This window comes from Heptranchias perlo, chromosome 8, assembly GCF_035084215.1.
Source record: "Heptranchias perlo isolate sHepPer1 chromosome 8, sHepPer1.hap1, whole genome shotgun sequence".
Lineage (NCBI taxonomy): Eukaryota > Metazoa > Chordata > Chondrichthyes > Hexanchiformes > Hexanchidae > Heptranchias > Heptranchias perlo.
In genome coordinates this window covers 25,688,493-25,707,936 of record NC_090332.1, presented here as the reverse complement: position 1 = coordinate 25,707,936, position 19,444 = coordinate 25,688,493, and the positions used below count along the sequence as shown (strand labels likewise).

The 19,444-nt window shown below is 42.5% G+C and overlaps 1 protein-coding gene across 11 annotated transcripts in view; it reads left to right on the top strand.

Annotated features, from left to right (window-relative positions):
* The window catches only part of LOC137324491 (echinoderm microtubule-associated protein-like 4), a 350,494-nt gene that overhangs the window by 305,517 nt on the left and 25,533 nt on the right, over positions 1 to 19,444 (top strand). For all 11 annotated transcript variants that reach the window (XM_067988817.1, XM_067988815.1, XM_067988814.1 and 8 more), the window contains 3 exons: positions 855 to 922; positions 6,078 to 6,166; positions 16,076 to 16,173. In XM_067988817.1, coding sequence (XP_067844918.1) covers positions 855 to 922; positions 6,078 to 6,166; positions 16,076 to 16,173 — 255 coding nt within the window. The remainder of the gene's footprint in view (positions 1 to 854; positions 923 to 6,077; positions 6,167 to 16,075; positions 16,174 to 19,444) is intronic.

The window sequence follows — 19,444 nt, the reverse complement described above, 5'->3', positions numbered from 1 at the left end:
TGTTGAGGTAAGCTTGGTGAATTGCCATAGTACATACTGTAGCACAAGTGGTGGAGGCATGGATATTGAGTTCAGTGGAAGGGATGCTTTCTCCTGGATGATATCAAGTTTCTTGATTGATGTTGCAGCTGCACCCATCCAAGTAAGTGGTGAGTATTCCACCATACTCCTGACTTGAGCATTGTAAATGGTGGATAAGCTTTGAAATGTCAGGAAGTGAACCACTTGAAACAAAGTATGTAGCTTCTGCCCTGCTGTGAAAGAAAAAGCAATGCATCAACTGACACCAGTTTTGCACACCCTTCAGCTATTGACTCTGGATCTTTGGGAGGAGGGGCAAGGAAGACAAGAGAAGCAAACATGATGAGCTTTCTCCCAGTAGAACTCCTAGTTGCTTTTAATAGTCAGTGAGCTACAAACTGTAGCCTAGGTTGTGGAATCAGGATGCACCTTCAATGTGGTGAGACTTCTGCCCGCCACAACAATGTACCCCTGACCCCGACTGGTTTTCTGGCATCGGGGTGATTCACATAATTTTGATGGATTCCTTACATCTGCCTAGAGAGGGTGTGGAATTAGCCGTGGTAGATCCTGGAGACCTGCGCAACATATCGTTGCCAGCAGTCTTGTGCTGCCAGTAAAAGTTAATTTTAAAAATGTTTACATTTTGAAATTTGGTGTCATAGCCTGTGTGATTGAAAGCACAAGCTTTCCTAGTTTTAAAATTTGACAGCAGCTCTGGCATATCCAGTGCAGAGTCCAGATAGTATAGCTAGGATATTTTGAAAATTGAGAGAATATATTAAAATATTTTCAAATAAAATACAGTGACATTTTCTTTTGTCTCTCTTTAGGAACCAGGTCATTGTGCTGAATTCCATCCCAGCGGTGTAGTGGTTGCTATAGGAACACATTCGGGCAGGTAAATCTGATCATATCTCTTGAATACCTTAGGTCTCTAACTGATGGTTGCAGTTGTGCGTGTGTTTCTTGGGGATGGTGTGTTACGCTTCTTTGCAGTTAAAGAGGTTGCTGCCATACTCCCAAGCCTCCATTCATGCTGCCAATGGGCTAGCTGGTAGGAGGTGCACAACTGCAGTCTAGAGGCCTAATTCACCCTCCTGATATTTTTTGTCATTCCTCACAGCAACATAATTTACATGGAGAACATTAAGAAGTGGGAGGATCAACGATGTGATGGCTTCTCAGAATGACTTATGTACTTGAAGAGCTTAAATTACTTGCCTGACTCATACTCATTTTGTTCCAAATTCCAGAATGGGAGTAAACAAACTCCACTGTTTTTACTGAGCCAGTAAAATTTGTAATTGAAAATTAGCTGCATAAATATGAATGGTATGGTCAATATTGAAAAAATTATAAAAATGAATGAATTTGTTATCATAATGGCAAAAGTTGAACTTAGTAACCGTGGTTAATTAGCTGGAATGAGGACTCCCTGTACTGTTACTGAAACAAATTGTATAGGATTGTAATCAAGGCACTTCCAGCTTCTTTTGGCAAAACTGTCCTGTTTATGATCTGCAGCAATTTAACAGCAGAATGGTAAAGTTATTGTTTCAACTGGAGTACCCTTACTACTCTCCCAGACAATTTTCTTTTATGTGGATAGGTTAATCAGACTGTAGTTGTGCATTGCTGCCAATCTGTAGCCTGACCCATTTCCCAGGCTGGCTACTCATGGTACAGTTATGAGTGGTAGGCTCACTATTCCATCTGTTGTTCCAGCTTGATCTACAGGCAGCAAGAATAAAACCAAAATTGACTGGATTCAAGATTAAAGTGTAAAAACCAGTACCCTCGTAAAATTTTACAGCTTAAAAAAATAAAAGCACCTTTTAATAAGTTGGGGTGTGATTTTAAACCCCAAGAACGGGTGGGTTGGGGGCGGGTGGGAGTTGAAAATAGTTGTTTTTTGGATCGCGACCGCAAACCGGCTTTATTTCTGGGTTTAACATTCCCACTGGGAATGCAAAGTCTGAAAATTTTGCGGTTGCGACCCAGTGAAACAACTATTTTCAACACTCACCCGCCCCCCAACCCACCCGTTCTTGGGGTTTAAGATCACACCCTTGAGCTTTTGAAAGCTTTCATCAACTCACTGATAGGAAAGCTATCATCTATACTCAGATTATTTACTTATTTTAAACCCATCAACAGGAATAGGAAGGAAGAGTAAATATTTTCACAGAGAAAACCAGTTTTGACCATTTTTTGTGTAATAAATTGTGACATGTGGGAAACCATGACTAGTTTTTAGTCTCAGTCAGGAAGCCAAACAGAACTTGAAGTGCAGGGTAGTGTAGCTACATGGATTTTATGTGGTTTGGCATTTGTGATTCTGACAGTACAGATTAAAGAGTATCTGCATAACGATGAATGATTCAAATATAAGGAATCTTACAACACCAGGTTATAGTCCAACAAATTTATTTTAAAATCACAAGCTTTCGGAGATTATCCCCTTCATCAGGTGAATGAGTGAAAGGTTCTCAAATCGCATATCTTATATTAGGCTGGGACACCATCACACCAATCAAAAGGTGTCGTTGGTGTTCAGACAGATTAGCCACGGAGAACAGTACGTCCCAGTACACTGAATATACATGTGTCAAATTACACAGACAGAGAGAAAGAGACCCAAATGGCAGAGAGAGAGAAAATATTAAAAACAGATAACTTTTTTTTCCCCTTGCTGGTGGGGTTATGTGTAGCGTGACATGAACCCAAGATCCCGGTTGAGGCCGTCCTCATGGGTGCGGAACTTGGCTATCAATTTCTGCTCGACGATTTTGCGTTGTCGTGTGTCTCGAAGGCCGCCTTGGAGAACGCTTATCCGAACATCGGTGGCTGAATGTCCTTGACTGCTAAAGTGTTCCCCGACTGGGAGGGAATCCTCCTGTCTGGCGATTGTTGCGCGGTGTCCGTTCATCCGTTGTCGCAGTGTCTGCATGGTCTCGCCAATGTACCATGCTCCGGGGCATCCTTTCCTGCAACGTATGCGGTAGACAACGTTGGCCGAGTCACAGGAGTATGAACCATGTACCTGGTGGGTGGTGTCCTCTCGTGTGATGGTGGTATCCGTGTCGATGATCTGGCATGTCTTGCAGAGGTTGCCGTGGCAGGGTTGTGTGGTGTCGTGGACGCTGTTCTCTTGAAAGCTGGGTAATTTGCTGCGAACGATGGTCTGTTTGAGGTTGGGTGGCTGTTTAAAGGCGAGTAGTGGAGGCGTGGGGTTGGCCTTAGCGAGGTGTTCGTCGTCATCGATGACATGTTGAAGGCTGTGGAGAACATGGTGTAGTTTCTCCGCTCCAGGGAAGTACTGGACGACGAAGGGTACTCTTTTGGTTGCGTCCCGTGTTTGTCTTCTGAGGAGGTCTATGTGATTCTTCGCTGTGGCCCGTCGGAACTGTCGATCGACAAGTCGAGCATCATATCCCGTTCTTACGAGGGCGTCTTTCAGCATCTGTAGGTGTCCATCGCGTTCCTCCTCATCTGAGCAGATCCTTGTATTCGTAGGGCCTGTCCATAGGGGATGGCCTCTTTGACGTGGTTGGGTTGGAAGCTGGAAAAGTGGAGCATCGTGAGGTTGTCCGTGGGCTTGCGGTAGAGTGAGGTGCTGAGGTGCCCGTCTCTCTCTCTCTGCCATTTGGGTCTCTTTCTCTCTGTCTGTGTAATTTGACACAATGTATATTCAGTGTACTGGGACGTACTGTTCTCCGTGGCTAATCTGTCTGAACACCAACGACACCTTTTGATTGGTGTGATGGTGTCCCAGCCTAATATAAGATATGCGATTTGAGAACCTTTCACTCATTCACCTGACGAAGGGGATAATCTCCGAAAGCTTGTGATTTTAAAATAAATTTGTTGGACTATAACCTGGTGTTGTAAGATTCCTTACATTTGTCCACCCCAGTCCATCACCGGCATCTCCACATCATGAATGATTCAGTTTGTGGTCTGGGTAGGGTACAAAAACTGAATCAAAGCTGGTCATTTCCTGAATTTCAGTAGTTGTTATTTCAGTGCAGGCTAAAAGAACTCCCTGGTTATTATATTGGTCTTGAAAATTTAGAGATGGATGAAATCTGTTGAAGTATTGAATCTTGGCCAAAAACAAAGCATTAATGTTGAGGTATCTCAGTAGTTAGCATTGAAAAGGAAGAGTTTATCATTTGGAACATGTGCCTTACAATGATGTGTTGAAATCTACGGACAAGACTATATATAAATGTTAATGGTTTCACCCCCGCCTAGAGTGTGTCATACAGCATGCGCTGTGATCTACTGCTGCATCTTATTCAGGATACAATAGGGAAAATAGTTCACAGATATTTAAACCTATTTTGGTCTGGAATGTTTGTAATATGAAGATCTATTGGTCTAGACTGTCATCTGTTTAGAATATATTGTGCCTCATCTTTCTGATGCCTCATCCTTCTAAAGTAAACCTGCAGAATGGCATTCCTAATGTAACTAATGTTTTGCCAGACATTGCTTATGATATTGTCATAATATTATGACATTGTTTGTGATATTTGTGGTCTCATTCACTTTTTAATGCTATATTTTGGCTATTTTGATAAAATTTCAAAAGATTTCCTACAAGAGTGCAGGTGAAAAGGATTGGGACAGAACAATTGAAGGGTCATTGCGCACCAAAGTTTCTGAGTGACAGAAAGCTTTGTTGTGTTTTTCATCAGTAATTTCAGGCTTGTCCTTAAAAAGGCTCCAATGTACGTACACAGTTTAAAACCAGTATGCTCTGCCAATCCATACTTCCAGGCTGAAGAATCGTCGAATGGATGATCGCTTGCAAAATTGTACTACTTTCCAGTCCCATTATAATGCTATCACTTTTAGGGTGTGTTTGTGTTATAGTTACCCGTCTGAGACGGATAGCTACAGAACCATTTCCAGTTACGCAGTACTTTATGTTACCTGGCTCTCATTTGAATTCTCATGGTTAGGAGAGAGGAGTGAACAAGTATGCTTTGTGTGCATGTGCAGAGATACACTTATGACTAATATTTTAAATGGTTTGAGAGTGAGAGCACCTACTTTCTCAAGGCATTTAAAACAATTATTGTGTAAGTTTATGAAGTACCTATGGAATCCAGGGGATCCCCTGGTTATTTTAAAATCTGGTTTGACACCACATTAGAGTTATACTCCATGCAATATCAAACCCAAGCTGTGCAAGATGCTTCCTCGTGGATGTCTCACATGGCTTCCCTCCTGTCAGGTTGGAGTTGTACTGTTAGTTTTACATGGCTAAGCAGAAACATTTGCACCTTTGGTAAATATTATCAGTGTAACTGCACCTTTGGAGATGGCTTGAATTAAAAGAAAACATTTTAGTTTGACTTTTTTTAAAATGTCTTTTAACTTATGGCATTCCACTTTTTATATTCCTCACCCATGATTTTAATCCCAGTGTTTTATTTCAAAGGTTGCAAGTGGCAGGGAAAATTCAGAAATTAATATCTGGTGAACTATTGGGAAATGTTTCCAAGCATCCAATTTTTCAAACACTGCTTTTATTGTTTCCTCTCTATCATTTAAATAAAGGTTGAGAGTTTCACAATCATAGCCAAGAAAAACATTGAAATCTGTTACACTGATGCAGACCTTTGCACTACAATCAATGGGAAAGTAGTGATTGGCAAAAATATGCCTTCACACAGCTGGCCCATTCCAAGGAATCGTTTAAAGCACACACCTCATTATAACACTTTTTGGCTGGCACTCAAGTAGTGCATTCTGTACTTGTAAATCAAACTTTATTCACAGTTAAAAGCATGAGGTAGGCATCTCTCTTCACTTTCAGGCAAGGCCTATGTAATGCAAATAGAATTCTAACATAGCACAGCTAAGTGTGGGAAAATGTTAATTGGGGTTTATGTATCTGGTTGAACATTTTGGATGACCATCGTACTGAATAAATGTTTCCAAGTAAATATAATATTTATTGATGCATACTACAATGTAGTAAGATAATCGCTTAAATAGTAATGAATTTGATTTATTTATTAATATTTCTTGTGTGACAGGTGGTTTGTTCTAGATGCTGAGACAAAAGACCTAGTTTCAATACACACTGATGGAAATGAACAGCTGTCAGTGATGCGGTATTCTCCAGGTAATTGGTTCTGTTTTATCTTTGTTCCAATCATTATAATGTAACTGCATTTAAAACACTATGCTGCAATCACTAGCAAAAGTGATGAAAAGTTCCCAATTATATTTCTGTTCTTCCCAGGCCTTATTGGTGAACCGGACTGATTTAGCTCTGGTAAACTTATTTCTAACCAGAAGAACTTAAGGTGCAAATCGTAGCCTTGACTGACATTCAAAATTGTCAATTGGGCATTTGACTAGGTCTTGCCAGGTGGATAATTATGTAAAAAAGCACTACTTCTCAGGGAGAAAGTAAAATTGGCAGGATCAGCCTTGCCTCAACTTATCGCAAAATGTCTGTGATTGCGAATGTGGTAGCATCAGCAAACCCAATCATCTTGCAGTGCCAAATGAAGTGTTATTACGGAAGGAAGCCAACATGAGAGGGAACATATAAATAAATGAAAAGGTAAAAATGCAACGCTTGTTAAATCTTTAGCAAATGTATTTATATATATATATATATATATATATATATATATGCAACCAATTTTCGTGGTACATTTTCCTACAGACTGACTTTCTTAATAGCCAATTATAAAGTTGTGTTCAGCAGTAATACATTAACACTAGATGGCATTGTCAGAAGGGTTTCTGTGACATGCTACCCTAACAATGAAGAATTAAATCCTGAAGATTTTTATTTCAAAAATATATTTTCAAATAGGCAGAAAAAAACATGAGTTTATTTGATTAAATATTTTGGAACCAGGAGTGTTTCTGCACTTGCTAATAGGTTATAGTGCAGAATATTTTGGGCCATGGGTTTCTCCATACCCATGTTCCTCCTTTATTGCATAGCAGGTGATGTTCACAGTTACCAAGGTAAAACCATGAAACAGATTCCAGTCCTACTGAAATAAGTAGGGTTATTTTTGCAGTGAAGCTCAGAAACGACTTTTATAATCTTAAATGTATTGTCTGCTTGGCTTGAACTGACCAACCATATTCAACTCAGAAATTAGACAAAGTGGTGAACACTGTTGGCTAGCCCCTGGATTGTACTTACCACATTCTTGTTGGAGCATGTCTAATGTTTAGTTGTAGCAGCTTCATAGGATTTGTTGAGAACTTAAATCTTCTTAGCTTCTTAACACAATATACATGCCAACTGTCAGTGTTTTAACCCATTTATCTGCTTTTATCACTAGTAATGGTGGTTTTTCATTATCAAGCAATTAGATCAGTTGGAAAATGGGTCTGGGGGCTGCTAGAACTAATCAGATAAGTTCTACGACAGATCTGGAACCTGTCAAACAATTAAGTTGGTTGAAGGCCCGGACTGGAAGCTGCCGGAACCAATTAATCAAATGTGTCCTCCCACTATTAGTCACACATGAACTTGAGGCATTAAAGTTTTAAGTTGAGCTGATGGCTTCTGAGAGTCTTTATTTGGTATTTATCTGCAACGGTGAAGGTTTATTTTCTTCAAGATTAGTTGCAGCAGCTTTTTGTTTTTAGAGATAAGAAGATATTTCTTCATGTGAATGCATTAACTGGCTTTGCCAGGGTTTAGAATGAAAATAGGGAGTGGTGTTATAGTGGTGATGAATTTTGCTTAATTTAAAAAGTTATACTAAGATTCCAATATTTAGATTTTACTACAGTGTAATACTGTGATGGATGATATGGACTTTTAGCTTGTTTGTGGGTCAATTGTAGCACCCAATTATGTTCTAAACTTCTGAAGGCTGTTTTCAGTTTATTTACACCCTAAAAGTGGAGGTTTCTTTGTTACCTTACAGTAACCATGAAAGGGCCCACATCATCCATATTAGAGTGATGTTAATAATCAATAATTATAATAGATTGCAAACCCCAGACTGGAGGCAATCAGTCATATCCACCTGAGAGCACAAAATTCTGCTTCCTGTGCTCGTTCTTGCAAACCATGTTTTTATGTACTTCATAGTTTTTTTTATTAATAATGATTGGAGTATGTAATAATTTTTATTTTCAGTACAAGAAAATAATAGGATCAAAACAGCAACATATGCTAGAAATAAACCTGTTTATATTATAAATTAATGCCTCTATCAAAATAGCAGTCACAGGAACGTCATTCAAATGCATTAAGCAATTGTCTACTATTATCAGCAACGGTAATTTCTAGCCTTGTATTTTATAATTTTAGAAACAGAACATATTTGCAATGCACGACAGATTAATCAGCATCTAAATGAATAAAAGACAGTTTCATGAGAACTTGAGATTTTATGGTTTTATTTTGACACTTACTCATCCTTATCCCTTCTGAGACTATTCAAGTCAATGGGAATCAGGGGGAAAACTCTCCAGTGGCTGGAGTCATACCTAGCACAAAGGAAGATGGTAGTGATTGTTGGAGGCCAATCATCTCAGCCCCAGGACATTGCTGCAGGAGTTCTTCAGGGGAGTGTCCTAGGCCCAACCATCTTCAGCTGCTTCATCAATGACCTTCCCTCCATCATAAGGTCAGAAATGGGGATGTTCGCTGATGATTGCACAGTGTTCAGTTCCATTTGCAACCCCTCAGGTAACGAAGCAGTCCGTGCCCGCATGCAGCAAGACCTGGACAACATCCAGGCTTGGGCTGATAGGTGGCAAGTAACATTCGCGCCAGACAAGTGTCAGGCAGTGACCATCTCCAACAAGAGAGAGTCTAACCGCCTCCTCTTGACATTCAATGACATTACCATCACCGAATCCCCAACCATCAACATCCTGGGGGTCACCATTGAACAGAAACTTACCTGGACCAGCCACATAAATACTGTGGCTACGAGAGCAGGTCAGAGGCTGGGTATTCTGCGGCGAATGATTCACCTCCTGACTTCCCAAAGCCTTTCCACCATCTACAAGGCACAAGTCAGGAGTGTAATAGAATACTCTCCACTTGCCTGGATGAGTGCAGCTCCAACAATGCTCAAGAAGCTCGACACCATCCAGGACAAAGCAGCCTGCTTGATTGGCACCCCATCCACCACCCTAAACATTCACTTCCTTCACCACCGGCGCACCGTGGCTGCAGTGTGTACCATCCACAGGATGCACATGGGAACAATTCCACCTGCACTTTTCCCCTCCAAGTCACACACCATCCTGACTTCGAAATATATCGCCATTCCTTCATCGTCGCTGGGTCAAAATCCTGGAACTCCCTACCTAACAGCACTGTGGGAGAATCTTCACCACACGGACTGCAGCGGTTCAAGATGGCGCTCACCACCACCTTCTCAAGGGCAGTTTGGGATGGGCAATAAATGGTGGCCTTGACAGCGACGCGCACATGCCATGAACGAATAAAAAAAAAACTATTGAAAATAAAACACTTGTAACAGTAAAATCAGCGTACCCTCAATCCAGGTAATTCCATGCCTGCCTTTGGCCTTTCATAGATGGTGATAGTGATATAGTTTCGCCTCACTGAAAGTACTGCTAGTTGGGATTATGGTAGATGCATGCTATATAACATTGGGGATTGATTGGATAACCCCTGAAAACGGGCGTAGGTATCGTGGTACACAGTTAACCCCTGTCCCTTCGTTGCGATGCTGGCAGTATGTTACATTCGTGCTGCCTGCTGTGTTAAATGCTTGCTGCGTGCAGCCAGCGCTACCTGCGCTGTTGATTGGCTGCATGCATCAGCAGGGGGCCCCGATATCGCGAGTTGCTCGTGCTTCTTAAAGGGGAGGTGCATTGTGGCTGCAAAAATTGGTGGGAGTCATTTCAAAACTGAATCTATGCTGTGATACTTTGAAGAATGGCTGCAGCTGGGACAGAGTGTGCACCAAGGTTCTCTGATGATGCTCTGGATGCCTTGGTGCAAGAGGTGGAGAGAAGGAAGGGCATCCTGTATCCGCAGTGGGGGGCAGGAAGCCCTCCAGACATATGCTCAAGAAGCAGTGGGAGGAATAGTGGAGGAGATAAATGCCAGGAGCATAGCTCCAAGAATATGGATGCAGTGCAGGAAGAAGTTCAGTGATTTAACACGAGTTGTCAAGGTGTATGAGTTCAAGCTTCAAGTGGCATATTATACCAACTGCACCACTAGCCTCATCCACTGCTCAATTCACTATACATCCATCATCCACATACCAACAATCTCTTTCAATAAGTACTCAACCGTTCAATTCATATGCTTTATCTCACCCTCACACACTTAGCACTGTTGCAAGCCTCACACCCACAACTCACACTTCACACACACTGGTAGCTATTTAACCGTGAAAGCCTCTTCACCCGAACATCTTGCAGGACACTCACTGACAAACTTCCCTCTTTCTTCCAGGCAAAGGTGGCACATAACAGGAGGCAGCAAGTGGCAGTGGCTCCATGGAACACGAACCTACTGTCCTATCACAGGATGACAACATTCTTGCTTCCACTCTGCCACTCCGTCAGTGCACTTGCTGTTCCCTGTCAGTCAGCCAGCCCACTCCCTGTAGAGTATTGAAACTTTAACCAATTATAGGAAACCTCCAAAAACACATATAAATGCATCAGCAGCCAGAAGAAATAATGCAGCAACTAACCTTTAATTAGCACTGGTGGGGGTTCCTTCATGCCACTTAAGAAATAATCAGCTATGCAAGGCAAGATGGAGTGTGGAGTTCCAAAATAGCAGCATTGCCTTCAAATCAGTGTTGCACACTGATTCATGTCATATTCTCCCTACTCTGCATGCTGCCGACCGGCATTAGGTGTGGGCGCAAACCCTTTTATCAAGGTGGCGTACTGCGCACTTCCCATTGGAAGTGTGCACGCGCATCTCGAACCCCATTTTCGAGGCTTAGTTGTTCGCCTCGCACCTAAAAAAAAAAACAGGTGCTACATGGCCCAATTTCACCCCCAATTTGTTCACATATTAACATGGTGTATTTGGGTTTACACTTCTAATGAAAGAAACAGAACCTTATGCAATTGTATTGAATGTCCTTACAACAAATTTAATTTTCATGTCGAAAATATCTAATTCATCAAGGACAAATTATTTTTGACTTCAGATACAGAATTATAATAGGCCCCAAAAAAACAGAAAATGTACCTAATAAAGTATTGAAAAGAACATTTCTTTGGATGGGGAGGCATGCTCCCAAATCCTAGGAAATAAATTGTGTGCCCTCAGTACTTGCATTTCCTTTAAGTATTTTCTGAATTCAGCATAGCCACACACTTCGACTTTTTTCATCCCTGCAATACAGTTGAATGTTGGGTAAATCTGCTGCTTAATTTATGATAAGCCTCTGTCCTCTGTTGCACTTTGAGTCTAGCTCCTTGTCTTCATGTTATAAGGCCTATATTCAAGGTTGTTTTTGAGCTATCAGCTATTTACAACAACAACTTGCATTTATATAGCTCCTTTAACATAGGAAAATGTCCCAAGGTGCTTCACAGGAGCGTTATCAAGCAAAATTTGACACCAAGCCATATAAGGAGATAATAGGACAGGTGACTAAAACCTTGGTGAAAGAGGTAGGTTTTAAGGAGCTTCTCAAAGGAGGAGAGAGAGGTGGAGAGGTTTAGGGAAATTCGAGAGCTTAGGGCGTACGCAGCTGAAGGCACAGCAGCCAATGGTGGAGCGATTAAAATTGGAGAAGTGCAGAGATCTTGGAGGCGTGTAGGGCTGGAAGAGGTTACAGAGATACATAGAGTTACATCGAAACTACAGCACAGAAATAGGCTGTTTGGCCCAACTGGTCTATGCCGACGTTCGTGCTCCTCACGAGCATCCTCCTTCCCTACTTCATCTAACCCTATCAGGATACCCTTCTCTTCCTTTCTCCCTCATGTGCTTATCTAGCTTCCCCTTAAATGCATCTATGCTATTTGCCTCAACTACTCCTTGTGGTAACGCGTTCCACATTCTTATCACTCTTTGGGTGAAGATGTTTCTCCTGAATTCCCTATTGGATTTATTAGTGACTATTTTATATTTATGATTTGTAGTTTTGGACTCACCCACAAGTGGAAACATATTCTCTACATCCACCCTACCAAACCCTATCATTAACTTAAAGACCTCTATCAGGCCACCCCTCGGCCTTCTCTTTTCTAGAGAAAAGAGCCCCAGCCTATTCAATCTTTCCTGACTCCTGATAGGGAGGGGCGAGGCCATGGAGGGATTTTAAAACAAGGATGAGAATTTTAAATCAAGGCGTTGCCAGACTGGGAGCCAATGTAGGTCAGCGAGCACAGGGGTGATGGGTGAACAGGACTTGGTGCAAGTTAGGATACAGGCAGCAGAGTTTTGGATGAGCTCAAATTTATGGAGGGTGAAAGATGGGAGACCGGCCAAGAGAGCATTGGAATAGTCAAGTCTAGAGGTAACATAGGCATGGATGAGGGATACAGCAGGGGCGGAGACGGGCGATGTTACGGAGGTTGAAATAGGCGGTCTCGCTGATGGAGCGGATATGGGATATTTAGGGCTATGTCAGTTCTTGCTAGGTTTCTTTGTTGGCCTGTATGGTACTTCAAAAGTGATACTATTGGCATTTATTATATTCCTCCATGTAGCAGAATACATGGACTTTCCCGTAAGAATTTCCCCATTTTTCTCCATTTATCTAAAATACCGCTCTATGGTTCTTGCAGCCCACGTGGTTTGCCTTTCTTAGTTGATCCCAAGAAGGCATTTATAGTTCTAGCTAATATTGGATTTTTTTCCCATAATTATTCTTACTGAAAGGCATGGTTTTAAAATGGACTGTCGATGTAGACATTGCAAATTAATTTAAGCAGAGTGGGCAAACAGTACCTCGGTTTAACATTTCGTCCGAAAGATGGTGCAGTACTCCTTTAGTACTGCACTGGGGTGTCAGCCTAGATTTTGTGCTCAAGTCTCTGGATTGGGACTTGAACCCACTACCTTCTGACGAGGCGAGAGAGCTACCACTGAGCCACGGCTGACACCTATACAAGCTGCATTACCGAATAATTATGCCTGCCAAGGAACATTATCCTAAAAATGTTTGAAATGTGATTTTTGTGCATGTATATGTTTCATTCTGAAAATGGTCCCCTCTCAACTCTAATTTATGATGGCCAATTTTTGTTTAAAGTGCCATTTCGATATAAGAACATAAAGCTTAGAGTAAGAAAAAGTCATTCAACTCATCGAGTCTACTCTATCCAGAGTCAATGGCCTTGATATTTGCGAGGAAGGCCGAAAATGGCCAAAGAACCCGGCAAGGTCGGGGACACAGAGGTCCTGCTGAACTTAACGGCAGGACCTCATTCATTTTTTTTTGTTTCGTTTCCCGCCCGGCAGCTGGCCAAATTGACAGCCTGGCCAGCAGCTGGGAGGGAAAACTAGTGGCAGAAGGCCGCAGCCGGGGACCCTTGGGGATGTTTCCCAGCAATTGAGAGGGAGGAAGGTCGGCGATCGCAGCAGGGATGAGAGAGAGCCCATCGGGGCTGGGGCAATGGGAGGTTGGTGATCGGGGCTGGGGTGAGAGAGAGGCCATCGGGGCTGGGAGGGAGGTTGGCAAATGCGACGGGGGGGAAGAGAGAGGCAGCGATTGGCAGGGGAAAGGCCGAAGGTTTCCTTGAGGGGCCTGGGGAAGCAGGGCACTTCATTAAGATATTTAAATCGGGCTCCCCTCCTCCTGGCCCAAGAGAAGTGCTGGAAAAAGCATTTACCTGGTGGAGCAGGCAGCTCCTGCCTCCCTTTCACTGCCGGGTTTCCCGATCCTGGTAAAGCTGCACACAGCAGTGAATTTTAAATCAGGCTCCCAATTGCACTGTGGGAGCCCAATTTAAATATGTTAATGAAGTGTCCCGCCTTTTCGCCCCAATATCCCACAACATAAAAAAGACAGCTGGTGGATGCACGACATGTTGGGCACATATACCCCATATTCAAGTCTTTAACCCAAACCTCTCCCACCCATCGAGGAGTGGATTAACATCGAGGCCAATGTATAATTACTCCATCATGCGCTCACCCCGCCCTTCAGACCATTTTTAACTCCCTTCTTTGGGCAACACTAATTTCCTTCTACAAACTCTCTGCTATGCAGATGTCCCTGGAGCTGCCACTCACTCCAAAGTAGTTTGCAGTGTTCTTGCACCATTCTCCAATCTACTATGCTTTCTGTTAGTGGATTCTTCCACATGAGTCCCATCTGCAGCACACTGTCTGATATGATCCCCAGTGACTACACCGCAACTTGATGCACTGCCAGCATCCTTCTTTCAACACAGAAGTAGGGAGCTCCAGATCTCCAAGCTCTTCAGCTGAGAGGCGACACATCCTGACCTTCTAATCAGCAATTTCCCCATTTTCATGTGCCATTACCAGTTGCTCCAGCTTACTTGTGCTCTGAGTGACATCCAGTGCACTTCCTCTGGCTCATTCTCTAACTGCTCTGAGGTGGATGCCGCTGAATTGGTGCTTTGGCATGATAGAGTTGCGACTGTGGAGTACTGCCAGAGGTTGAAGAGCCTGTGTCTTCTAGATGCGGCATATCTCGAGGAGGAAGAGAGGTTAGGAACGTTTTCCTGAGGCGTTGAGTTCACACGTCACTGTATAAGGAATGAGGGTTGCATGGTATGGTTTCTGACAATTAATGCAGGGTACAGTAAAAAGAGAATCGTGACAAATCCTCAGTTGAAATATGACCTCGGTCTTTCCTCCTCAGAGAGTTAGAGGACTGGAATTTGGGGAACCGCCTCCTGTCACAGTTCTCTCAACTATTATGTGCGCTCTTGAAAAAGAATGCAAAAAGTCAGAACTGCCTTTTGTTCTTACAACCTGCAGTAAAGCACAGATATCAGTACATAGCCCATAATGGGTCTGATGATGGGTGAATGCAGCTAGGAATTACATTCCTTGCAGTGTGTTTGTTAAGTAATTCCATGTAAAAGCATAAGTGAAGAAACATTTTCAGGTGAAAGCTGGGGCAATAAGGTGTACTGCACTACGTCATGGCCGTTGATAATAAGCAATTCACACACTTGAACGCAGCGTGAGAGGGAGATATATGTAAGTGGCAGGCGTGCTTAGTATAGTGCATTCTTGGAAGGCGTGGATGAATCTTCTTACCTTGCCTATCCTGATATTATTAAACTTATTCTGGCATTGAATACCGTGCATGGGGTTTTGGAGTTAGTATTAACTGCTGGGTCTAAGTAGATCTCTTTAAGGCCTTGTGTGACTCTGTTCCAAAGAGGCCTCCCTCCTCTACCAACCTCCTGGTGCAGCATTTCTACAACAGAATTCATAAAATAGGGGTTCGCTACCCTAGAGCAAGATTAAGATTAAGAAATGTCTTCATTGCGGCAAAAACTAAGATATTGCCCGGCATTTTAAGATATTGCAGACCTTTAATTCCTGCAGCAACACCCTATTTCCCAACCCCCAACCCCCATGGGCAAACTCTCAACTAGAGGCTTTTCTAATGCATGGAGCTCACCCAACTTCTTAAAAAGAGGCTGACACCAGCTTCATCAACCCTCATTACACAGGACAGGCATGAATTGTGCTGTGCTCCAATTCAGTTGGGCTTGAGCCCAATTGGAAAATTTAGGCTTTTGTCTTAATTTTCTGAGTGGGCATGTTTGGCTTAAATTGTAACTCTCGCTAGCTGACCTCAGAGCTGCATTGATGTCATTTATGGCATAGTTTGTGCGCTAGATTGGATTTTAGCAAGCAACCCACAATAGAAGTGAAGTGAGTGAATATAAGGAGCAAAAAGTCACATTCATTTCAGTATGTTGCTTAATCAATTAGCTGTTTAAGCCACTGCTAACACTCATCCAATTCATCTAGAATGCTCATCAGCAGCTCTTCTGTTTTTGATATTCCCAGGGAGCTTGATGTGCTGAAAATACATGTTTAATATGTGCTAATGGATGTATAATTGAATATCTTTTATTTCTTTTACAGATGGTAATTACTTGGCAGTGGGGTCCCATGACAATTTTGTTTACATCTACACAGTAGCTGAAAATGGCAGAAAATACAGCAGACAAGGAAAATGTACTGTAAGTGACTAATAAAAATTATTTAATCTGAAGTGGCATTAATGAGAAAAGTATGGACATTTATTGATTCCTTAGTAAGCATACGCATGTGGACACATACTAGGCATGCCCTATAAATGCATAGACTTTCAGAAAATGCTCTGTTTCAATTTCTTTTTAAACTTTCCCTTCAAATGCTGAGTTGCAGAACTACCATTCTAGAATATCTGAATATATTTTTACCCAAATGATTCAATTGTTTCAGGAAAGCTCATTTAACTCTTGGATTAGAACAAGTGCAGGGAAATGAATGTCTCCCTGTGCCGGACAGTTTTGTACACTTCCAGCTCACTAACTGTTGATGTTGAAAGAAATGTTAATATTACTGTAAAAAGCTGTTGAAATATCTATAATAGCTTTATTACTTTAATTTCAACCTTAAACTACAAAATGATGAACTAACTGTTGATGCTAAGAAATCACTTAAACTTGCAGTTAAATGATCAAATGTAATGTGGAATATACATCATATGGTGTTGGGATAAGAACATGTAAACTCCCTTGATCTGTATTTTAATTCCTTAGAAGAATATTTACTGTTGGAAACCAGACACGAGGCTATGATCAAGGATGATGTGGAGATGCCGGTGATGGACTGGGGTGGACAAATGTAAGGAGTTGCACAACACCAGGTTATAGTCCAACAGCTTTATTTGAAATCACAAGCTTTCGGAGCTTTGCTCCTTCGTCAGGTGAGTCCACTCACCTGAGGAAGGAGCAAAGCTCCGAAAGCTTGTGATTTCAAATAAAGCTGTTGGACTATAACCTGGTGTTGTGCAACTCCTTACAACGATCAAGGATGACAGCTGTGAAAAACTGTTGGAGAAAAAAAGTTAAATTGATTCTTTTCTGATGCACCTTTTCAGCACTGATTAAGTGCTTCGTGAAGTGCTATAAACATGTCGAGGTGATTTTTTTTGATACAAGTCTAAAAAAGTTTAAGACTTTCAAGTCAAAGTCAAAAGTCAAGTCTGGGCGACAGAAGCAAGAAAATGCCAAATATTATGTTTACTTAGACTTAGCAATAGAGGTCCTCAGTCATTTGTCAGTGTTGTGCACCTCCATGATTCATAATATATTTGTGAATGTTGTCCAAACTGCATGAATATTTGCTGAATAGTACAATTTAGATTATGGCATAAATACAGTGTATTATGGTATGAAACATTGATTTGACATATTTGTGTGAAAGAAATAAACTTTAATTTTCATGATTTTATTTTGCAAGTGGAGACAAGCTGGCATCATTACAATTAAATTACAGCCTGCAGCAATGTCCCACTATATGAAGTGTTGTGCAGACTCTAATATGAACAATTAAGCAAAACCTTTTTTTCTTTATTTGTTCACATTCATATGCCTTAAGATAGGACCATTTGTCATCCAGAAGAAAATTATGGGGAAAGAGTCCCTGAGGGATTTTATACTTCAAAATTATGTTGGATTCAGGCAGTTTTACCCCTCCTCCTTTGCATTCAACTGTCAGACAAATTTGGCATCTATAGGGAATTAAGAGTTGTTAAGGGGAAAAGAAGTTTTTGCCATGAAAGAGGAAAACATGTTTTTTGGAGTCAGCTTTAACAGTAGAGATGATGTGGGAGTTGTTCTTGAGGTAAGAAAAGACTGTGAGGTCAAGATTGTTGATACATGAAGGAGGATGGAACCAAAGATAGGATGTGATAGCTGTTGGGTGGAATGCTCCTCTTGGCCCCACTAAAATCTTTTAAAAATAATTTAGCTTTTCCCGCACAGCCTCCAGCAGTCCCATTAAAGATTGCTGGTTAGGCCGCTCATTGCTTGGTACAACTGGGACCAGCATCCACAGTGCTTGCTTTGCTCATTTGCACATTAAAATTGCAATCAGGCTCCTACATATAATCCTAATTTGCATAATTAAACAGCCTCTCTCCTCTTTTGGGCGAGAATGCTGGGCGCCCATTTAAAGACCTGCCTGAAAATTGAATCAGACACACAAAAGGGCATCTAAGGTGCCCACCAGATTTTCCTCTGCCTGTCACCTGTTTTGTAGATGAAAAACAGGCACCCCGCAGTTGAAAATTGACCCCATACAGATGAAGATGGCCACACTGTCCTGTTTGGTTCATCCATATGGCCCCTGCCCCCGACTGGTTCATAACTTATTCCAGAGTTTTGGCATCCTCTACTCTACTTGGAAGTCTATCACTGTGTCGATCGCTGTTTGTGTAAACAACCTCTTGACATCAGTGCTAAATTTGTTTTTCACTAGTTTGAAGCTGTAGCCCCTTATCCTCCTGACACATTTTAATTTGAAATATTGTTCCAGATTCTCCTTTCCATTCTATTTACTATTTTGTGTATCTCCATGACTGGCGGTGGTGGGGGGGGGGGGGGGGGGTTAAAAATTTTAAAACAGGGAACGTGTCCCCAACCTGCTGCGTACGCGCCCATTGTCGTTTTTATGGCGGTGAGTAGCGTGCCGTGCGAGTGGCCCGCCCTCGAGAGGTGGGACACTTTATTAACGTATTTAAATCAGGCTCCCACAGTATAAGTGGGAACCTGATTTAAATTTAACAGTTGCCGACCAGGTTTCCCAGGGCTCGGGAAACACGGCAGAAAAAAGGAGGTGGGAACTGCCGGCTCCAGAAGGTAAGTGCATTTTATAGCACTCCTTCCGGGCCAGGAGTGCTCCCCACCCTCCCCCTCGCCCCATCAGCCCCTTAAGGAAGCCTTTGGCCTCCCTTCTGCTGATTGCGACCTCTATTTCCCTGCCACAATCGGCAACCTCCCCCCCCCCCCCCCCCCCCACCCCCACCTCCCCCCCCCACCAAGACCCGATCTCTCTCTCCCTGGCTGATTGCTGCCCTCTTCCTCCCCTCCCACCAAGCCCCGACCTATAGCTCCCTCCCTCCCAATTGCCACACTCTTCCTTCCCCACCACCACCATCACCAAGCCCCAATCCATAACTCCCTCCCTCCCAATTGCTGGGTACCGTCCCCAAGGGTCCCTGATTGCGGCCTCCTGTCTCTGGTTTTCCCGACCAGCCTTTCAATTTGGCCAGCTGCCAGGTGGGAAATGGAAGAAAATTATTATAACGAGGTCCTGCTGTTAAATTCGCCCTGGCCTTGCCAGGTTTTCCCCACGCTACCCCACAACCTCCCCATAAATATCGGGTCCTATTAATCAGTTTTCTGGCTTGAATATTTCCCTTGTCTCAGTTATCAGAACTGGTCATTCAAGGTGTGCTCTGAC